Source organism: Dermacentor variabilis, chromosome 1 (assembly GCF_050947875.1).
Source record: "Dermacentor variabilis isolate Ectoservices chromosome 1, ASM5094787v1, whole genome shotgun sequence".
NCBI classification, from domain to species: domain Eukaryota; kingdom Metazoa; phylum Arthropoda; class Arachnida; order Ixodida; family Ixodidae; genus Dermacentor; species Dermacentor variabilis.
In genome coordinates, this window is record NC_134568.1 from 278,364,793 (window position 1) to 278,384,266 (window position 19,474).

At 48.5% G+C, this 19,474-nt stretch overlaps 1 protein-coding gene across 1 annotated transcript; it reads left to right on the top strand.

Moving 5' to 3' along the window:
• The first annotated feature begins 10,392 nt into the window (after window positions 1–10,392).
• On the top strand, window positions 10,393–16,998 carry LOC142568602 (carboxypeptidase D-like). The gene is made up of 2 exons (XM_075678502.1): window positions 10,393–11,420; window positions 16,656–16,998. Exons 1-2 carry the CDS (start codon window positions 10,393–10,395, stop codon window positions 16,996–16,998), a joined length of 1,371 nt encoding a protein of 456 aa, XP_075534617.1.
• Window positions 16,999–19,474: the final 2,476 nt, after the last annotated feature.

Sequence of the window (19,474 nt, forward strand, 5' to 3'; positions counted from 1 at the left end):
GGTAAACGACATCTTAGTTGAAATCAAGAAAAAGAAATGGGCATGGGCAGGACATGTAATGAGGAGGGAAGATAACCGATGGTCATTAAGGGTTACGGACTGGATTCCAAGGGAAGGGAAGCGTAGCAGGGGGCGGCAGAAAGTTAGGTGGGCGGATGAAATTAAGACGTTTGCAGGGACAACATGGCCACAATTAGTACATGACCGGGGTAGTTGGAGAAGTATGGGAGAGGCCTTTGCCCTGCAGTGGGCGTAACTAGGATGATGATGATGATGATGATGATGATGATGATGATGATGATGATGATGATGATGAATAGCTATAGCTCCTAGAACTGGACCTGCAAAGAAAATTATCAGACGTTTCTTGTTTCTCTTCATATTTCAAATCGGACATGTATGTGCATCTCTCGACGCGTACGTACGCTGCTTGTTTTCGGATCTAAGCATAGCTGCAATCATTGCCTTAAACCATGCTAAGCATAAAGCGACTTTCTGAAACACCAGAGCGCAAATTAAAGCAATACTTCCTAATACAGGCTGAGGGCATGGTAGATATAAAATTGACAATGACCGGAAAACGTTAAGCGGTATATTCGTCAGCATTGTTATTACAGGTATCATTTAATTCCTAATCAGAAAGAACATTTCATTGGCTTGCAGGAGTGGAATATAAATTTTCCATATTTTCGCTAGTCATTATGAATTGTTAAAACACCGACGAGGCTATAGATATATTTCACATCTCTTGGAACCCAAACATCGAGGCCTTAGTATAATAATCATTTATGTTATTAAGCACAATTAAAGAACCAAAATACATTACTTAGGATGTATATGCATAATGAAATCGCCTAGATAATTTATAACGAAATAAAAAATAAAGAGCAATAAAAAATGAAATTCTGGGGTTTAACTGCACAATTGGCTACGAGAGACGCCGTTGTAGAGTCACCGCATTAATTTCGCCCACCTGGGGCCCTTAACGTACACCTTATATGCAAAACTCAATATTTTACCATGAGCGTTTTACGTGCAAAAACCACGACCTTACTATGACACGAGCATTTTTGGCATTTTGCTCCCACCGAACTGCGGCCACCGCAGCCGGGATGAAACCCGCAACCACGAGCTCAGAAGCGCAACCCCAACCGCGGCGGGTGCACCCTAAACACGCTGAACAATCGTTTTATTTATTTATTTATTTATTTATTTATTTATTTATTTATTTATTTATTTGTCAGTCAGTCAGTCTGTCTGTCTGTCTGTCTGTCTGTCTGTCTGTCTGTCTGTCTGTCTGTCTGTCTGGGGAGGGGGCTCAGGTGTGCGAGATGAAAGCGCCAAACGACGGCTGACTGTCTACACGTGACAAAATGAGTGATTGAAAGAACTTTATTGGAGGTCCGGCGAGGACGGTGAACTCGTCGCGCACCCGGCTAGTCCCACGTCGAGACCGGCAGGTCTGGCCCACTAGCCCAGTCGCGACTTCACAATTGCTAGTAAGTACAGCGGGGCGTGGCACTTCCGGAGGCGCCGAACGTTCGCGCACATGCGCGAGTAAGAGCGGGTGCGAGAGAAAAAAGAAATTGGAGGACGCTTAAGCTTCGCCTTTAAGAGTGGAACGCGATAGCATTCAAAGATCCCTGTGTGCTTCTCACGCTTCCCGGCCACTGCAGCATATGTAACCATAATGCTTGCCGGGAAACGCTCGCGGCGAACGCCATGCGCGAAGGCACAAAGCGCGAAGGCTGGTAGAAACTCAGCCTCTTGCATGGGCCGCGATGCGGCAAAGGCAAGCGCCATCTGGAAGGGTTTCAAGGAAGCGGGCTCGCCCCTCCGTGTACTCCGAGATACTTACGCGCTGGCGTGCACAAATAGCCGACGCCGTCTCCGGTCAATGAATCGCAGAAACGCTACAAAAGGGGTTTAACAAGACTGCGAGTCAGCCTAGTTGGAACAGATTCATCTTAAAACTTATTGTGCGCAAACAAACAGGGACGAAGAATAGAAGAAACACAAGGACGAGCGCTTTCTAAGAACTGGTTTTATTTTTGAAGAACCACCTGCTTAAATACACATAGGTCTGCGCGATCTAGTCAACAGAGCACGCCTATAGCGCATATAATACACACAGATCTGCGCGATCAAGTCAAGAGAGCACGTTTATAGTACATATAACACTTGTGATAAAAAACAAAGACGTGGACCAAAGCCACCCGGTCAACATAAAATCGCAAGGTGCATGAAACAACCACTTACGATAAAATGCGTTAAAGATGTGATGATAGAAGTGAATTTTCTTTATCCAACAATGAAACCGATGGATGGCTGATGCATTTTTGTTTTTCAATCCAGTGTGCTTCCACAATTTCCCTCGCGGTTTGATTCCTATTCCTATACAAAATGTTGGTGCTACTAAGACAGGGGGAGCAATCATGTTCTTGGCAATGCATTGCCAAATGCGTGCTAGGGCGACCTTTCAGACTGGACAAGTGTTACCTTAACCTCGTGTTAATGCGTCTCGCAGTCTGCCCTACGTACACATGACCACACGTCATAGGGATCTGATAAACAACGTTCATCGCGCAATCAACAAATTGGTTCTTGCGCGGATGTTTAACACTACATTCTTTCTTTACATCATCCTTTCTTTCGAACTTATTCGAACCTTAGAGCACACACTAACTATTTTGTTTTTCGCCGAAAATACCACTTTTACTGCGTAACTACCAGCCACCTTTTTAAGCCTGTGTGAAAGGCCGTACACTTACGGAATCACTGAAATCTTGAAAGTTACATCTTTCTGCCTTTGATTCCTTTTGCATTGTCCTTTATCCTGTCTAAGTTTTTTTCATTTTAAATGCGTTAAGATGTATGGCTCTGCCTAGGTACTACGAAGAAGTTTCTTAGTGTTGTATGCGTTTGTTCCTAAGCATTGCGGAGTGGGCTAGAGTTTGTTTACGCTCGGACGCTGACTGCCGGCGCGGTATAGATGGATGGATGGGTGTATGAGCGTCCCCTTTGGGACCGGGTGGTGGGTCGCGCCACTACGGTCTTGTTATTAGATTTCCTAGTGTCCTAGCTATGTTAAAAAAGAAGAAAATGAAAGAAAAACAAACAAACGATGAATTTCCATAACCAAGAATGAGGAGGAGACAAAGGGGAGGAAAGACAGGGAGGTTAGCCAGTGTAAGTACCGGCTGGCTACCCTGTACTGGGGAAAGGGGTAAAGGGAATAAAAGAAGAAGAGGGAAAAAAATGAAAACCAGAAAATTCACACAGTAACGCGATACTAAGCGCTACAACATTCAAAGGCGGTCGCACAATTCGCATGTCCTTAAAAACTTCAGCAAAGCCATTAAGGCCTTGAGTGCCGAAGCCCGTTTGGACCAGTGTCCTAGAGCTTTTTCCTCTGTAAAGGGGCAATTGTCCAGTTTTTCAAGAGCGGTCACGAGCACTTTTCCTGGCACTTTGTAACGGGGACAGTAACAAAGGAGGTGCTCAATCGTCTCCTCGCAGCCGCAGCTGTCACAAGTAGGGCTGTCGGCCCTTCCAATGCGTAATAAATAAGAGTTCGTGAATGCCACGCCGAGCCACAGGCGGCACAGAAGTGTTGCTTTCGCTCGTGGTAACCCTGGTGGTAGGCGGAGTTGCAGACGTGGATCCAACATGTGGAGACGCGCGTTCGTGAATTCACTGGTGTTCCACAGATTCTGCGTAAGCTCGCGGGCGAGGGAGCGAGGGAGCGAGGACTTGTGGCTGCACCTGTTCTTGACAGCGGTATGGGTATAATCTGGGCACCATCCATGGGCCGACCGGGCAGCGTCATTCGCACTGCCATTTCCCGAAATCCCGCAGTGACCCGGTATGCACTGGTGGATGATGTTGTGTCCCTTGCTGGTTGCGGGATGGTGGAGTAGTCGGATGTCTGCGACTAGTTGCACATTTGGTCCGTGGTTGAAAGGGGACATCAGACAATGGAGAGCTGCCTTTGAGTCACATAAGATGGACCACGAATGTGATGATTTGTGAACAATAAACTCCAGAGCAGCACGGATAGCTGCGAGTTCTGCAGCCGTCGATGATGTAATGTGAGATGTCTTGAACTTGAGGGTGATAGACACTGCGGGAATCACCGCTGCTCCAGCTGAACCTTTAGAGGAGACAGAACCGTCCGTGTAAACGTGGATGCGTCCTCTGTGCTTGTCATGTATCACTGAAAGCACGGTTTGTTTGAGGGCGAAAGTCGACATCTCCGTTTTCTTTTTGATACCGGGAATAACAAGAAGAGCCTGGAGTGGATGGAGGCACCACAGCGGTAGAGATGGTCGTGCTGCAGGCGTGAAGTTTGACGGTAAAGTTTCATAGTTGGCGGCAATAATCTTGCTAAACGCTGAACGAGGTCGAGCGGCAGGAATGGAGGCGAGATGATGCGATGGAAGTCGGGCGAAGTGCCTGATATGCATCCTTAAAGTGTCGACTTGAAGATACGTATTGATGGGGTGGTCATGCGCGATGGCTATTGTTGCTGCCGTGGATGCACATCTGGGAAGACCAAGGCAAATTCGCAGAGCTTGAGCTTGTACAGACTGGAGGGCACGGAGGTTGGTCTTACCGGTCCCACCCAGTACAGGTAAGCTATAGCGCAGGAGACCGAGGAAGAGTGCGTTATAGAGTTGGCGCATCGCACTCACAGACGCACCCCATGACTTTCCCGCAAGAAATCTGAGCACGTGGGTTATCGTGACTAATTTCCTTTTTAGGCAGGAGATATGAGGACTCCAGGAAAGGTCTCGATCTATTATCCCTCCTAGAAAACGGTGCGTCTTCTCGTACGTAACTGGCTGACCATTAATTCTGATAACGTACGGTTTCACTGCTTTGCGCGTGAAAGCGACTATAGAGCACTTCTCAGAGGACACCTCCAGACCTCGCGCTCGAAGATAAACCTCTTTTGTAAACTTTGTTTTTGCCTGCCTCCATTGTTTGCCGTTTCGCTACTTCCACCAATCTTCCAATCACCCCTTACTAATCTCTACTGCGGACATGTTTACTTTCCCCCTGGTAACTGGTGAAGCATGTGAAACAGGTGAAGCAGCGCGCACTGACGCCCCATTTGGCGACCGTTGTACCGGACAGACTGTCTCGCACCTGCGGCGCTCGTGCTAAGTCAGTCGTGCTGGATCATACCTTTCTCGCGCCTTAGGACGATGTATCTTGAAACTGACACCACAGATGTTTCCGTGGGAGTAGTAGAGACTGTACTAGTGGCCGGGCCGCATATATTGAAAAGCTACAAGGCAGAGCGCCTTAACAAGCGCGGTTGAGCGCGAGTGGCTGAAAGGCCGCCAGTGACGCACGACGGCCCTGCAACCCTGCAACCGCTATGAGAATACGCCACGCTAGACTAATGCCTTTTACGCTAAACTAACCTAACGTTAACCTAACCTAACGTTAACCTAGACAAACGTGGCCGAGACGCAAAGTCAATCCTCACGGCGTAACCGCTATGAGCATGCGTCGCGCTACACTAACGCCTTTTATGCTAACCTAACCTAACGTTAACCTAACCAAACGTGGCCAACACGCAAAGACAATCATCACGACGTAACCGCTGTGAGAACACGCCGCGCCACCTACCTAAGTTAACCTAACCTAAGCTAGCCTAACCTGGGCGAGATACAAAGCCAATATTCTTCACGGCATGACATCAGGCAATGGCGGTCAACCGTGGTTGCTGTGCGTTTATTTCACTCAGAAGGGACCACTCAAAACTGCTCCTGTAAAGTCGCGGGCAGCAGCATACGAAAAGCTTGCCTAGAGCGAATATACTTCTGCAGGAGAGCAAGCCCGGCCTCTAGTATGGTCCCTACTGCTCCCTCGGGAAAATCAGTGATTTTTTTTTGAAGGCAGAGCGCCGTAAGGGACGAGAAAGGTTTAATCCGGCATGATTGACTCAGCACCAGCGCCGCAGGAGCGATAAAGTCTGTCCAACGTACCTTCAGGCACAGCGATCACCAAATGGGCTTCCATGCCCACTGCCTCACCGCGCCGGCAGCCAGCGTCGGAGCGTAAACAAACTCGACCCCACTCCGCTGCCCGCACGCCTTGGGGACAAACGTGTGCAACACGTGTAAAGAAACTTCAAGGAGCAAAAGGGTTTTGTAAAAGCCCCCAGATTTTCTCTCTCGCACCCGCTCTCACTCGCGACAGCGCAGAAACGTCGGGCGCCTCCGGAAGTGCCTCGGGAAATGCCACGCCCCGCTGTACAATTTCTTTCTCTATGGCTGTACTTACTAGCAACTGTAAAAATGCAGCCCGGTCGCGGGTAAGCTGGACAGCCAGGATTTGCTTGTCTAGAGCGGGGCATCTCGGGGTATCTCGACCCGCACTCCCAGAGCATGTGTGCTAGAGCGGAGATGTGCCCCCAGGACGGGAAGGTGTTGTCGCGATATACGTCGAGGTAAGCTTTGTGTAGAACGGGCAGACATAGATATGTGCCGGTCTGAAAGGGCTTGCGCCCTACTCAGCTTGGGGTGAGGGGGTGGGAAGACCCTTCTAGACATGTAGAAGAATTTCGTAACCTCGCGTTGTTAGTAGCCATGCAGTGTTTGAATTATCAACGTTTGTCGAGACTGAATAACGTGGATAGTTCGTGGGCGCAAAACTTCTCGAAAGGTCCCCTCGTCACCTTAATTCTTAAGGTAGTGGCTAACATTGTCCATGCATGGCACAAATTGTGCTCTTTTTCGAGCATTGCGCTCGACTTCTTCGCCCGTGTTGGGTTTCTTGCTCTCTTTGAGCGTCTGTAAACAAGGTTTCCGCCAATGACGTCAACACCGAACGAGGAAGCCGGCTTTGAAAGGCCGCTGGACCTGATTATCAAAACTAATATTTATCTGGTGAACGCACGGTTCCCAAGCAGAGCGTTGCTGTCTCACATGTTACGATCTTCGAGTGGGCGGAGTCATAGTCAAACCAAATTTCGCAATATAAGCTGTGGTAGAATCTACGTCGGGCAAACTGGCCGCTGCGTCAACGAACCGAATAAAGTCGTGCGAATACCACTGTCATGCAGCAAGCGAACACTTTGAAGGATATGAGTGCGCATATATCAGCGCATTGCAGACCCGCGTTTTTTTTTTTTCTGATGCGAGAATCCTGGGCAAAAGTTGACAAAACTGCGCGGGAACTGTTAGAAGCATTTCACATTTGAATTAGTGGTCAAGACAGTGCCAGCCAAACCTCAATTACTTTATGCGATGCCGAAATGCGATTACTAATTTCTTGCCGCTGATGGCGCCTTCTGCACTTCGTCGCACCTTGTTATCGCGAGTTTGCACTGTACATATGTATATATTATAGCATGGCTTGCTTCGAAATAAACAGTTGTGAGCGTTTGCCGGTCTTTCAGTCTGGTCTTTCCTTTCACTGTTCTTTTTTTTTTCAGATTTTTTTTGCGCTGCAAAAATCATGTCTTGCTTATTGTAGCGCAGGAGTGCCAATCATTCGCCGAGCTTGTTTTTTTTTTGCGAATTGCAGAACACTTTCAAAGTTCGTTAATATTGCGTCCCCGTGAGAAATAGGTCATTTGCAGTCATCTTGAGCATATCTATCTATCTATCTATCTATCTATCTATCTATCTATCTATCTATCTATCTATCTATCTATCTATCTATCTATCTATCTATCTATCTATCTATCTATCTATCTATCTATCTATCTATCTCATAGAGTTTCCCACAATAGACTAGCCGGAACTCTGGCTCTGAAGTCGTTGACCCTGCATGTGATTGATAGGAAGTACATGGTCGTGCTTGTGGATTCAGACGTTCTTGTGGCTTTGTTTATTACGCTTTATATGCCCTCATTGTCGTAAATTTCAGAGCAATCTATACTCTTCGAAGTGCAGAAAACGCCGCGAACACGCACAATCACTACTAATTGCAACGATTGAGCTTGTCGAGGTGGCCGAATAGAAACGCGCCAAGCGTCTCAAGGCACTGGCACGTCCGCGATAAATTCATAAGCGTGTTTCATACTACTTGTCGATGTATGCGTCCGTGGCGTAATGGTTTCAATATCAGGCTTCTGTGCTAGAGGTCCTGTACTTGAATCCTGCCGTTGGACAATTTTAATAAAGTTTATTTAATTACTTATTATTACGCAGTACATTGTTGAAAATGACGAGTTTACAAAGTCACGAAGCCGGTTGAAGCAAGAAGGACGATGTTTAGTCAAATCCATGTACTTTTCATAATCTCCATGCTGGGTCAACTACTCCTGTTTCAGCTCCCGTAGACACTAGCGGCAGAGTTTCCTCTAGCAATTATTGTATCAAACTTTATAATCTATCTATCTAGCCTCTTAAGCCAACCCAGTGGCCCAAGATGTCGACCTGCTTGGGCCACCAGTTAAGTGCTCCTCGTCGTGATGCCGTCGTGGTTGTTCCATTGTCGTCATTCCACATTCGTGATATCTTGCTCTCGTCATGCCGTCGTCGTCACGCCTTCTACCTCGACCCAGTGGCTTAAGTTGCCTAATAGCTTGGGCCAATAGGTATGGGCTCGTGGTCGTGATGCCGTCGTGGCCGTTGCCGTTGCATCGCCGTCATTACAGCTTTGTCATCCGACATTCGTCATGTCATTGTCGTCACGCCAGTGTCGTCATACAGTCGTCACGCATAAGTTATCACACCACCATGGTGGTGCCGTCGTAGTCGTTCAATGGACCTCATTCCAGTTTAGAGATCTGGCTCTCGTCATGTTGTCCTCGTCACGCCTTCTACTCCTACACAGAGGTTCAAGTTGTCTAGTATGTGCTTGGGGTGGTCATGTAATCGTGGTCGTTGCATCGTCGTCATTTCAGCTTTGTAATCCGACTCCCGTCATTCTGTCGTCATCACACCATCGCCATATGTCCCACACTCGTCGTCATGTGATCATCGTCACGCTTTCGTTATGTCATTTTCATCAGTTCTGTAACGCCATTCTATTGTACTCATACCGTTGTCGTGAAACCACCTTCGTCGTTCCACCGGCGTCAATCTTTTTTCGTCATTGTATTGTAATAATGCTGACGTCATTCAATCTTCATTACGCCACACACGTCATGCCGTCATCCACAGACAGTCGCTACCACGCCTCCATTGTCAGGCCGTCGTCGTAATGCCGTCGTAGTCGTGCCATCATCGTCACTCCATTTTCGTCATCCCGCTCTCGTCATGCCATCGTCGTCATACAGGTTTCGTGATACAGTCATTGTCACGCCGTTGTTATCATACATCCGCCGTCATCTGATTGTCCTCATGCCGTTTTCATGCCTTCGTCGTCACGCGGCAGTTTCACAATCGTCACCACTTCAGTATCGTCATCCTACTGTCATCATGACGTCGTTGTCATGCCATCTTCGTCGATCCATCGACGTCATTCCTTGTTCGTCATTCTATCGTTATCATGCTGTCGTCATTCCCTCGGGATTGTGCCGCCGTTGTCTTGCCGTCATCGTAACTGCGTTGTTACACAGACGCTATCATGCATCCGTTGTCATATCATCGTCGTCATGCCGTCTTGGTTGTGCCATTGTCGTCATTCCCACTTCTTCATGCGGTTGTCGTCATACAGTCGTCGTCATCTCATTGTCCTCATGTCGTCGCTATACCATCGTCATAATTTAATAATCGACATCTCATTGTCGTCATGCCGTCGTCGTTAAACGCCTTTGTCGTTCGATCAGTCTATATCATTCCTCCTTCATCATTCCATCGTCACTGCGTAGGCGTTATGCAGTCGTCTTGCCTCCATGCTCGTGAGCGAATTTGACAAGCAAGTGTTATAGCAAAGTGGTACGATATCGGAGTATGTGGCATATAGCCGAAACAACGAGTCTCAGAATTAGCACTGCATGCTTTAAATAAACGCGACTTCAGCAATATGGCCTGTCGCTACATTGTTCGATTGCTATTCGCATTACCGTCGAGAGCCATCGTGAGGCGAGTTCTGCCGTAATCGCCACTTGTTGAACAACTCCGGCGTGCTTTTCCGGGAAGCTGAGAGCCGGTGTGTCAAATGGTAAGTGATTGCATACTGTTTCACCGGCACTTAATTCTGACACTATCTTCTGGATCGGCCCGCATTTTAATTTTTACTCCTCGTTCGCTGACTACTCAACCAAGCACACTGCAGCACTGCACAGCACCATGCGATTTGTGCTTTAAGAAACATGAAATATTTGCTTGGCGCGTACTTCTTCGCGTGCAATCAAGGGCAGAAAAAACAAGAAATTTAACCACCCGATTCATGGCAAGGCATCATCATCATCAATTTCCCACTGTGGGTATGCGCCACAAACACTCAGGTCAACAACTACTACGTTCGCAGCCGGTCGCTGCCATGTTGCGCTTGAGCTTGCTGGCGCTGCCCGCCGTGGTCAGCTGGTGCGCGTTGGTCGCCGCCGACGACACAGACGACCTGACCTACCACAGCAAGCAGGCTCGGCGCGAGGTTGTGCAGGGCCTGCACGAGGCGTTCAGTAATCTCACCCGGCTCGAGATTGTGGGAAAAGTGGCAAACAGTCCCGTGTACGTGCTCGTCATCTCTCGGACACCGCGGCGGCAGTTTTTAGTGCCGCGCGTACACCTGCTGGCCAACTTCCCTGCTGGCAGCGAGCTGCTTATCAAGTTGGCGTCGTACCTTCTGCACGAATACGGCCGGAACGAGGCTGTAGCGCGCGTCGTCAACAGTAGTGAGATCCACATACTCTTTTGGCTCGAGCCGGCCACCGTCAACGAGAACCCCAAGGATGACTGCTCGGCTGATGACCATGGTCGTGAGCTGGAAGGCTTCCCAGACTACTTCGATGAGAAGTCGGACAAGTTCACCGACAAGGCCCGCATGCCCGAACAGGTGCAGCTCGTGATGCAATGGCTCAAACGTAGCAGCTTTGTGCTGGGTGCGCACGTGCGCGGCGGCGACGGTGGCATCGCCGTGGCCTATGGATTCCATAATAGCGCAAAGGATTCGCCCAGCGAAGCTCCCGACGAGGACGTGATGCGCAACCTCTCGATTAGCTATGCAGATCACAACCAGAAGATGAAAAGGGGCACACCGATCTGCCCCGGCGGTCACCTGGGGGGCTTTCCTGGAGGTATCATCAACGCGGCAGCCTGGAAGAGGAGGCCCGGCCTCATGCAGGACTATGCTTACGTGCGTGAAGGTACCCTTACGGTGGACCTGGCATTGTCTTGCTGCAGAGTTCCCAGCGAGGGCACGCTGCGAAGGTTGTGGATGGAGAACAAGCACGCAATCATTCATCTACTGGGCCAAGTTCAGCGTGCCATCCGAGGTTACATCAAGGGTCCTGACGGCACTCACATACCAGGAGCCTTGCTAACGATCCGCGAACGGAACGTGGGGTTCAGGTAACCCTTCGCGCCCTATCCCAGAAAACACACACACAGCACGATTTATTTTCTTGGTATAATTGACAAGTTCCAAATAGCACCTGTGCAAGGTGCACCGGCTAGGCAACTTTAATACTCGCATGGCACAAGGATGGCGATTTGGGCGAGTCGGTATCCACGACGTTGTATTGGCATTGGCGCAACTATAATGAGTAATAGAAAAGCAAAAAAAAAAGGGGGGGGGAGACGAAAAGAAACAGGAAATAGGGGTTGAGGTGGGAGCTAGATAGACTCTTTCTTCACGTGGCACCTGCGAACTGCTTTTATGGCAGCGTCTATTCTCCTGGCAGCCAGGAGAATTTCTGAACCGAACTTCCCCTGGCACTCATCTCCTAGTGGCTGTCGGAAGGTTAGGTTAGGTTGGGTTAGGTTAGGTTAAATGGTATAAATGTTATAAACAGGGATAAGGCGCTTCAGAAAGGCTGGCAAACGTTCCGATAGGAGGGCCTTTTTTTGTCAAAGGCGGCGTCGTCATCCTCGGCAGGGTAGTTTTAACGGGTTAGTAGAGTGACGTCACGTGCAATTGTTGTCGGGGGCGGCTGGTTGTAAAGGTAGAGACTGAAAAGAAAATTAGTGCTGTCGTTTGACGCCTCTAGGCGTGGTTTCTAAGACGAGGGGACAAGAGCGAGAGAGAGAGAAGTCGGCAGAAAAAAAAGGACATAGGAGGGTGTTGGGGGAGCGAAGGTTAGGGGAGCCTTCAGAGGTGTCGTAGGTGGAATGCGTTTGTGGTTTTAGAAAAGCCGGTCAGCCGGTCAGTGTGCGAGTAACAAAAAGACATGAGTTGAAAGACTGACTTGAATAGCGTAGCAATGCGTTCGGTACATTTGAAGGTGTTGGCTACACGGAGTCTGGGGCAATGGATAGGGTGGTTGGAAGGCAGCAGCTTGGTCTCTCAGAGAACGTCAGCCTCAGTAGTTCAGCGTAGCCGTCGTCACGATGGTATACAGAAGTGGCGCGACCCTGTGTGATCGGGGCGCCGAGAAAGGAATCACGGTGTCTGGGACTTTGGAATGTGTTGGTGTGAGTCTTTAAAACAAAAGAAAAAAAATCGAAAAAAATCCGACCAACAAATAGGAGGGTGACATCAGAAAAAACTGGAGATGGCGGCAGGTGTACATGGGAAACGGGCTCGCATGGTTGATATATGCGTAAAAGCGTGGAAGAAAATAATAAATTGAGTCTTAGAGGAGAGGGAGGGAAGAAATGGAAATGCAGGAATAGGTGAGGTTGAGAATCGAGGTTAGCTGGTGGCATAACGTGTTTTGTACCTTTATTAATGATATGAGAATTTTAGGTAAGTTGTCACGTGCCAAATTGAACCCCGTCGGGTGTAAGCATTTAAACTTGTGTATGGGGCATGCTTCTGTATATCTCCTCTCGCGAGGCGAACGGAAATTTGTTTGTAGATACAGAGCCTTGCTTTATCCAATATGTGGTCATGTTCATTGAAATGGCTGGCTATACTGCTTTCGGTAAATTCTGTTTTGTATCTGCGCGATGGCCGCTGAGTCTTGTATGAAGTTGTTGTACAGTCTCACCTATGTATTGTTTGTTGCAAGCGGCACATTCTAGACAGTAGGCTACGTTGCTTGACGTGCATGTGAAACTGGAAGTTTACATTGTGAAGGTAATCCGACGCTGTAGTTTTTACTGTAGTAAGAGATTGAGTATGTTTGCACGTAGAGCACCTGGGACGGCCACAGGGACCGGATGTTGGCTTCGTCTTTGTCCTTAGTTTGGTATGCACGAGAATGTCCTTGAAATTAGTGTTGCGTCTGTAAGCTACCCTGGGCGGGTCGGTAAAGATTTTATTTTTGGTTACTGGTGATAATTGGGTAGTATTTACTGAGGATGTAGTTCACGTTTGGGAGTGCGTTTGATAATTTAATAGCAAGAGGCGCTGTTGTTTTTGCGATCTTAAAGCGGGGTTTGAGGACCTCGGCTCGATCAAGTTTGGTTGCATCGGTGTCGGCTTTCAGAAGGGCAGTGTTCGGGTAGTTCCTGTTTGATAGGGTTTCTTTAAGGTGATTGAGTCGACCTATGCAGTCATGGTTTTCAGGTTCGGATAGGTTAGGGCACACCTGCAGGCAGTTTTTCCCGGCAGTTTTCCACGTGACTCCCGAGCGCCAATAGGAGGTGAGTGCCGGGAGAAATTCCTTTCAGAAATTCTCCCGGCTGCCGGGGATGCGTGTTTCTATTTACGCCCAAGCCCAGCGCTCGATCGCTGCGCCGCCATGCGCCGCCCGCACGTACTACATCTCTAGGTACTTTTTCGCCGAAGCGCCATGGTACGCGCCCTAGATGTATTGGGTTTTGCGTCCCTGGCTGTGCCAGGGCGCGCAGTGTGTTCGGGCCAGCCCGCATTCGCAGAGTTTAGGCGGCGTAGGTAAATTTTAATTCTGAATGCTTAAGCAATTGTATGCTTACCCAAAGAGAAAACCGTCCCTTCGTCCGTCCCGTAATAAGACGACCGCTTTCGATATAGCGCCCGCAGTAGCGAACGAATTTGCCTTTGCGCTGCCTTCCGCTTCAACGGAAATGAAGCGGCGAAAACACAGGGCTGGCGTTGCTCTCAGTTAACGCCTCATTCTGCAACTTTCGCAGATCGCTTTGAAGTTAAGCGGACCCGCGTCTCTTCAAGACTATGTAAGCGGCAAGAACACAGCGCGCGAAGCTATGAGCTGTTGGCACTGTTTTGTGGATATCGTAGATCGCTTTCAAGCTGCGTCCCACGCGGCATTGGCATAAGCCGCCGCCTGAGTACGTTCATGGCTCAATAATAAAGACTTTTAGGGCGTCCAGTATTCCGTCAAGCTCGGGCGGTTTGCCAGGTGAACGGGGGCGTAAACGTCAGCAGGCCAGATTGGTGGCGCCAGCTGTTGGCGCAAAGCTCAACCACACAAACACGGAGCCAATTGCTATATTCTGCTTATCTGCTGGTGTAAATTTTGCACAGCAGCGTAATCGTGTGGACAATTATGCCACTGCCAAAAATTTGCACCGGCACCGTAGCAGAATATAGTAGCTTACTGCAATTTTAGCTCTGTGTTTGTCTGGTTGAGCTCTACGTCACCAAGGCGGCTGCATCGCGCCGGCCGCTCACGTTGCTCCCGCCCATCCGGCAATCCGCCCAAACCACCCTGGTGTCACCAATCCAATGGTGTCACGTGGATGAATAATCCGCTGAAGAGCGATAACGGCTTATAAAATGATCGGAACGGTCATCAGCGCACCTCGGGCCTCCACCTGCAGTACTTTAATTGCTTGCGTCATCAATGCTCCTTGCGCCGCCGTCGGCACTAGTTCGTGTCGCCACTGAGCTGTCGTTAGTAATGGCCTAATCAAGTTACATAACATTGGTAATGACACCGGGCTGCGCGGAGGTCAGCTAGTGGCACAATGCTTACGCATAGTCTAACTTCCAGAGGAGTTTCTGCGAGATTTTTTTTTTGTTGTTGTTGTTCCTGGTCGTTTAATATGCGTCGTGTATGGCGCCAGCGCACTGCTATTGTTTCTGCTGGAAGAGAGATAGTGATGTCAATAAGGAAGCTTGAGCGCAGCGATGATGTGACTCGTGGTGCGAGAAACCCTCCATGCCCCACGATTATCCCAGCTTTTGTAGATCGAAGCGCCTCGCACACCACAACCAACTTCTTATCACATCCCTTTATCCCCTTATCCAAACTGAAAAATTTCGTCCAGTGTTGCGTCAGCGTCCGCACGCAACTCTTATTTCGAAGCAGCTTGTTTTGAAACACCTATTATTTTCTCTTAGCGACAGCTGGGTGAGCAGATTGTGCGCCTAGGCACAACATCTCCCTAGGCCCACCAAGTACCTACAAGGATCTAGGGCGCTCGCCGTGAAGCTTTGGGGAAGAAGTACCTAGAAACGTGGTACACGCGAGCAGCGCATGGCGGCGCAGCGATCGAGCGCTGGGCTTGGGCGTAAATAGAAACACGCTGCCGGGGCGGATGGTAGATGCTGCCTACTTTTATACTCAGTGAAAAGCAACAAAAAAAAATAAAGATAAATCGCAGCTCATGTTCGACATGTGCCGACAGATTAAGAATCACCACTTCATTGCTTGATAAAGATGGCCAACTCGCACTCGTATCGCCAAATCTTGCTGTCTGCTTTGATAAAATCACGTGTCAGCTGTTTGTGACTGCGACCTATATCTCATTTGTCGTATCTGCGTATCTATAGCACATTTGTCGACCTTCACAACCACAAGTCTAGCAGTAAAGCAAGAAAACCCTGGTTGATATTTTATATTTAGTATTATTGTAATGGCTCGTGGTAATCTATGATTCAGATAGTGCCCCGTTTGTTCAGCGTAATATTTGCCACAAGACAAAGGAATCCTACACACCATACTTAGTGCACATTGCACCAAGTTGACTGTCGTTTTTCGCAGCCAGGGACGGTATTCCCGGACGATCACTTTCGGTGATACTATCCCTTTAGTGTGACGTAGTACAGAGCGCGTTGAATGAGTTGAGCGGTTTTGCTCAACCAGCCAATCAGCTCAACCGGTTTCGCTCAGTCGGCGCGCACTGAAAGCGATATCTACAAAAGTGATTGTCCGAGAATACCTCCCCAGGACGTGTAATCTTCTAGCATTTGTAAGCTTATAAAGTTTGTGAAGTTGAATATGCTGAACGGTGTTCTTCATACTGCGAGAACCAGTGCGAATGGCAAGGGATCGCACTTGAGCTTGCAACCTGTGTGCACAGAAGTTGCGTCTGGTCTGCTCTGTGGTTGTGTGGAATCGACAAGATAGTTTACAAGGTTGTATATTTTTGTTCAACCTTTAGTGTCTGCTGTTTTCATTTTTTCAAGCATTCTTGTGCTTTCACGGTAGCACAGCGTATGGAAACTTTACGAACATGATGGCCCTGCGCAAGAAATGATGTACATAAAGTATTGTTGCCGCGTGTTGCGAGTACCAAGAGGCGAGTAAGCGACGAATGCTGCAAGTTACTCAGTCATCGTACAGTGTCGGTAAAGTGCAGAGTAGTAGCTTGGAAGTCATGCAGATGATTTTTCTGCAGTGTACACTGTGCAGCGTGTATTAGTGATTTTCTTTCGAATATTTCTTCGGTGGCTCATTCGACGGTTGCTGCCGGACATTGTGGGTAGCGCTACTTTCAAGCCAGCGTCGTTCGTTTCTTGATCGCCTTTGGTGACAGGTCCACCGACCAAGGGGAGTTCTGGAGACTCTTGCAACCCGGCACCTACACGCTCGTCGTCAGCGCCAAAGGCTACCTGCCGACCGCCGTGACCGTGAACGTGCTCGAGCACGCACAGCAAGAAGCGCCCATCGTGGTCGTCATGAGGCCGTCCTTGTACCCAGCCAGGATCCTTCCAATCGACAGCTACAGCACCGAGAAGACGATTCCCGAGAAGCGCGGTGGCAGTGCAGACACGGCGTCAACGGTCGGCGCCATTGCTGGTTGCGGCTTGTGCGTGCTGGTGCATGCTCTTGCTTTGTGCGTCGTCGCGGCTTGCCATGGCTGCTCGGCTTCATTCTGAGTATAGGCAAGAAATCGCTGTGTGCCAAGAGCGCCTGTCCTGGGAGACGACAGCTCCGTGCATTTTTCCCACACTTCTACCGTGATATGAGCATAATTTGACGTTCTCTTATTTTTGGAGGTTAGAGCTACGACAAACCTTGCAACGTCTGAGCACGCCCCTAAGAAACAATTCGCATGAAGCGTCTTGGGCACTGATTTTCGCCCCATTGAAACTGCACCTTGCAAGTTCGTTGCAACGAGGATCTTTCCATTTGTGATGACATATAATAGATCTTGCCACACTTCAAAGCTGCGCAAGCGACTTGTCATAGCGTAACATATTGTTAGGACGCAACTAAACACATTAAAGACCACGTGAAGTATGGCTCAGTGGAATCAGTTGCATAACAAACGCAAGTGTGCGCATGTGCTTTCATTTTTTCTCAGTTCACTTTAAAAAAATTATCGTCAGACACACGTTTGCAGAGGGTCCTCCATTCTAACAAAGGTGTAAAAGTTACGGAGCGACGCTCTCCCCGTTAACTTTCGGGTTAATAAGCTAACAGAAAGAAATGCCTGTATACAGTATCCTAATCGGTGGTGTTCTCTATCGAGAGCGAAACGATATCAGCCACTTTTTTGTTATATTGCTAAACTACTTGCGAAAAAGGAGCGCATAGGTAGAGTACCGTGGGGGCATTCGTCAAAGGCACATACAACAGAAACAAGCAAAAAAAGCTGCGGTTCTCCAGAGCTACAAAAACAATACGCACATGACGGCTGTATGGGCGCTACATGCTGCAGGTTAGTTATATGGGAGCGAGGCCGAGGAAGCGCTGTGACGTACATCATGCAGTGTTTGCTTCATTTTATTATTTTATTACCCATCACTGCATGCACTGATGCGTGCGCGCATGGTTCTCTTCGAGTATAGATGCATGCATGCCATTCCCAAAACGTTTGGGAATGGCATGCTTGGCAGTTTTCTATAGCACGCCCCAGTATAAATTGCGCTATAGAATTGCAGTATGCGTGGTCGAGTTAAGTGTGACGGCGGCTGCACGTGCGGCGTTCGTTGCGGGAATTCCCGTTTTGTTCAGCGCACCATTCCGCGAAAAGATAAAGGCCAGGCCACGGTTGCCTCCAGCGACAAGATGACCTTTGTTTTTGCGATAGGGTGTACGTGCGCGTTAATTGTGGCCTTCTGCGAGTTAAAGAGAGGCTTCATTACGGAGCAACATATATGCAGGATCGAGTGCCGAGTCATCTGATAAGGCGGCCCCACTACTATAGATCTACCAACTGCAACTAGGGAGAGATTGGAAAGAACCTATTCCACCAGCAATTTTTTTTAATCCTACATTTTTTGGAATCGTATACGCGCAAGAAATTACGGAAGTTGGACTTTCTGGCGGATTCCAGCACCAGTACATGTAGGTGGAATCGGGTTTACACAACAGTAATGATACTCATAGTTATCATATGGCAAGACACTAGAAACAGCGCACTCTGTGGCCACTGTGTACGATATACTAAAAGCAAAGGAAATTTAATCAAGCTCGACAGGGAGTATAGGTTGAGACCGATATATAAGAGTAAAAGTATATGAGGAGCGCCAAATTGTTCACATGCAATTAATGGTTACTTTGATGTTGCATGGAATGGATAACAACGCAAGCAGTGAAATTCCAGCTGCAGGGGCCACCAAAGAGGTTACCTTATTTGAGTAATTGCAGAATGATTTGTTCACTTGAAACCTGTTCACTTAAGGACTCAATGGTTAAAATGTTCACACAGTTGTGGACGCGCTCTTTATTTGGAGACGAGATGGAGAATTTGGCCTGGCTTCTCGTCTGTAGCGTTTTCTTCATATATATATGCGGCGATTTTTTTATTGGTTCCTGCTACCGTACTCTATTTCTTTGTGATTATTTTACGTTAGTCACAGTGACATGTCATCCTGTTCTTTGTTTCCTTCCTTTCTGCACATCTTCAATTTTTATGCTTTTATCCCCTTCTGCCTGAACAGTTATCTGCCCCTTCCAGCATGCGTTTCTCCTTCTTTTCACCGGAGAGACTGTAGAAGTCGAGGTTGCAGACCTGCCCTGACCCGCGTCACAGGAAGAAACGCACCGGACGGCGACACCGAGAAGACGAGTTTGCCCTGGCAAGCAAGGAGACGATTCTCGGCACTCGTTCGGAGCACCTCGTTCTCCGCCCCGATGTGCCCAAGCTGGAACTTGCTTGGTGGTTTGGCTGAGTTTTGGGTGGATTTGGCCTAGTTATCTTACTTATTTTTGTAGGACTTATCTAGTGATTGAAGCAGCGCTGATGTCTAAAAACGCTCTTGGGCAAGGGCTCAGCTCTTGGTCAGCCTCCCTTTCTCCTGATGATTTGCCTTTGCAATCCTTCTTCTGCAGCGATGTTAGCAGTATCCCTGTCGTGCTGGTGCCTTCGAGCGGTGGATTCATCCGGCTAAACAACACACAGGCTGT